A 3,451-nucleotide genomic window follows, 5' to 3' on the forward strand; every position below is an offset into this window, starting at 1 on the left:
GGGGGGGTGGGGGGGCCCCCTCCTGCCCCCCCCCTTTGTGGGGGGCCCGGGTGTGAGTCAGGGGGCAAAGGTCGGCGCTGGCCGTGTTTGCACACCCGGCACGGAAGTGGCACCGTCCCCGCGTGTCCCCGTGTCCCGCCCGGCGCTGCCTCCCGGCCGCAGCAGGTAGGGAGGGCAGGGATGGAGCCCCCGGCCCGCGGGATGGGCAGAGGGGGGTCCCCCCGCAGGGTGGGGACCCCACGGGGATCCCCAGTCCGTCCATGTGGGGCCGTGGGGCCCCCTGGGTCTGGTATGGCCGGTGTCCTGCTGTCCGTGGGGACGGGACACACAGGCCCTGCTGCTGCAGCAGGGGGGTCTTGGGGGGTCCCCATGGCCCAACTGGGATCAGATTTGGGGGGTCCCCACGGAAAGTGGGCTCTGGAGGTCCCCTTGACCCCATAGGAATAGGGGGACTCCTTAGGGACCAGGCATTGGGGGTCACCGTGATCCCATGGGGACAGAATTCTGGGGGTCCCCATGGCCCCATTGGGATCAGGATCAGGGGGTCCCTATGGCCCCATCGGGATTGGGACTGAGGGCTCCCATAAAGATGGGGCTTTGGAGGTCCCCATAACCCCACAGGGATTGGAATAGGGGCACCGTAGGGACCAGGTAGTGGGGGTCCCCATGGTCCCATAGGGACAGGGCTCTGGGGGTCCCCATAGAAACGGGGTTCTGGGGGTCCACATGGCCTCATAGGAATCAGAACTGGGGGGTCTTCCTAGGGACCAGGCTCTGAGAGTCCCCACGGCCCCTTAGCGACAGGGCTCTGGGGGTCCCTGTGGTCCCACAGGGACAGGGACTCTGGGCTCTCTATAGGGATCAGTCTCTGGGCTCCCCATGGCCCCATAGGGAAAGGCTCGGGGGGTCCCATCAGGGTCAGGCTCTGGGGGTCTCCATGTTCCCACAGGGAGAGGGCTGTGGGTGGGGGTCCCCAGAAGGTCACACTCTGGGTGTCCCCACACCCCACTGTGGCCCAGGCCTTGCTCTCCTGACCCCAGCCCCTGTCCCCATGTCCCCATAGCCCCCCAAATCCTGCTGCACCCCACACCCAGAGTGACCCCATCGCCCAGGTGACACTGCCTCTAGAAAGCCCCCGGGGACAGGGATCCATCTGGGGATGACACCAGGTCCTGGCCGGGTGTTTTGGGGTGCGGGAGGGAGAGGAGAACATCTGTGGAGTTCCAACCCCCCCGGTCCCCCTGTCACCTCAGCCCCCAGTGCGCTGTGATGGCACCGGACGCCTGAGCCCCTGCGGTGGGGACCAGCCATGGAGACCGTAGTCATCGTGGCCATCGGGGTGCTGGCCACCATCTTCCTGGCGTCCTTCGTGGCGCTGGTGGTGGTGTGCAGGCAGCGCTACTGTCACCCCAAGGACCTGCGCCACCACTATGACACCAAGTGAGTGACCCCGCGGGGCTGGCAGTGTCTCTGTCCCCACCAGGGAGGGACCCCAACCCCCGTGGGCCGGGGACAGTGGTGGGGATATGTCCAGCATCATCAAGGGGACAATGTGGGGGACGTGTCCACAGTCATCAGGGGGACAGAGATGGGGACACACCCGCCATCATCAAAGGGATGAAGTTGGGGATGTGTCCAACATCATCCAGGGAACAAAGATGGGGACATATCCACTGTGACAAGGGGGATGATGCAGGGGACATGTCCAGCATCATCAGAGGGAAGAAGTTTGGGGCACAGCCACATCACCAGGGGGACAAAGATGGGGACACGTCCACCATCACCAGGGGGATGAAGCTGGGGATATGTCCACCATCATCAAGGCCATGGGGGCTGTGGGCAGCCTGAGGAGGTGGCGCTTGGTGGGATGTCCCCCATGTCCCTGACAGACCCATCGTGGACCTGATGGGGACCGCGGAGACGCCGTCGGAGCCCTCAGAGCTGGAGCTGGACGATGTGGTCATCACCAACCCCCACATTGAGGCCATCCTGGAGAATGAGGACTGGGTCGAAGATGCCTCGTGAGTGTCCCCCATGTCCCCCCACTGCTGGGGACCCCTGTGCAGTGCCAGCCCCCCATCATGGGATGCAGGGGATGGATTTGGAGGTCACCAAGCCGTGGGGATGGTCCTCAAGATAGTCTTGGGGTGGGAATATCCCCACTGGTCTGGGGGACACGGGGTGTGGGCTGGCAGGAGAGGGGGGACACGCAGGGGACAAGGACAGAGCAGGGGGGACACAGCCGGATTCACACCGTACTCCCTCTCCACAGGGGTCTGGTGTCCCACTGCATCGCCATCCTGAAGGTGAGTCAGGGCGTGGCCACTGGTGGCAGTGGTGACACTGGTGGTACCGGTGACTCTGGTGGCAATGGCAGCACTGGTGGTACTGGTAGAGCTGGTGGCAATGGTGGCACTGGTGGCAATGGTGGCAGTGGTGCTACCAGTGACGCTAGTGGCAGTAGTGACATTGGTGTCAACAGTGGGTGGCACTTGTGGTAATGGTGGCAGGGGAGACATTGCTGCTACTGGTGGCACTGGTGCTGATGGTAGGTGGCACTTGTGGCACTGGTGGTGATGGTGGCACTGAGTGCCCACTGCTGTCCCCCAGATCTGTCACACACTGACAGAGAAGTTGGTGGCCATGACCATGGGCTCGGGCGCACGCGTGAAGTCCCCGGCCAGCCTGGGTGACATCATCGTGGTGGCCAAGCGCATCAGCCCCAGGTGACAGGGGACTTCTGGGGGGTCCCAGGGCCCTCGGCTGGGGTCCCGTGGCTCTGGGGTGTCCCCAGGGACTGGGGGGAAAATTCCAGGGCTCTGGAGGGTCCCCAGGGCTTTGGGACAGGGTGGGTCTGGAGGGGTCATGGGGGCTCTGGGGATGTCCCAGGGCACTGGGGGGGTCCTGAGGCACTGGAGGGAACCCTGGGGACTCTGGAGGGAAACCTGGGGACTGTAGGGAGGTCCAGGGACTCTGGGAGGAGTCCTGGGGCTCTGGGAAGTTCCTGGGGCTCAGGGGGGTCCTGGGGCTCTGGGAAGTTCCTGGGGCTCAGGGGGGTCCTGGGGCTCTGGGGGGGTCCCAGGGCTCCAAGAGGCCTCTTGAGGCTCAGGGTGGGTGTGCTGGAGGTGTCACCGCAGTGTCCCTTGGGGTTAACACTGTCCCCACCACAGGGTGGACGATGTGGTGAGATCCATGTACCCCCCGCTGGACCCCAAACTGCTGGATGCGAGGTGACAGGGACGAAAGGACAGGGACACTCCTGGGTGGGGGGATACCTGTAGGTGGGGACACCCTCCCCATCCCATACCACACCTCTGGGGACACCTCCAGCAGGGCGGGGAGGCCCCTTGGTGTGAGCAGATCATGGAATATCCCAGAATATTCCAGGCTGGGAGGGCCCCCCAGGATCATCCCAGCCCCTGGCCCTGCCCAGACACCCCAACAACCCCAC

The 3,451-nt window shown here is 64.7% G+C and overlaps 1 protein-coding gene across 1 annotated transcript; it reads left to right on the forward strand.

The window, feature by feature from the left end:
• The first annotated feature begins 76 nt into the window (after nt 1-76).
• On the forward strand, nt 77-3,234 carry TMEM98 (transmembrane protein 98). The gene is made up of 6 exons (XM_008641663.2): nt 77-165; nt 1,254-1,440; nt 1,890-2,021; nt 2,273-2,306; nt 2,611-2,726; nt 3,171-3,234. Exons 2-6 carry the CDS (start codon nt 1,310-1,312, stop codon nt 3,232-3,234), a joined length of 477 nt encoding a protein of 158 aa, XP_008639885.1. The 5' UTR covers nt 77-165; nt 1,254-1,309.
• Nucleotides 3,235-3,451: the final 217 nt, after the last annotated feature.

This window comes from Corvus brachyrhynchos, unplaced genomic scaffold (genome assembly GCF_000691975.1).
Source record: "Corvus brachyrhynchos isolate BGI_N302 unplaced genomic scaffold, ASM69197v1 scaffold479, whole genome shotgun sequence".
In the NCBI taxonomy this organism is placed as follows: domain Eukaryota; kingdom Metazoa; phylum Chordata; class Aves; order Passeriformes; family Corvidae; genus Corvus; species Corvus brachyrhynchos.

Coding starts and splice junctions, on each gene's coding strand:
- TMEM98 (XM_008641663.2), top strand. CDS start 1,310: ATGGAGACCGTAGTCATCGTGGCCATCGGGGTGCTGGCCACCATCTTC. Junction 2,022..2,272: donor GACTGGGTCGAAGATGCCTC/GTGAGTGTCCCC, acceptor CCCTCTCCACAG/GGGTCTGGTGTCCCACTGCA. Junction 2,727..3,170: donor GCCAAGCGCATCAGCCCCAG/GTGACAGGGGAC, acceptor TCCCCACCACAG/GGTGGACGATGTGGTGAGAT.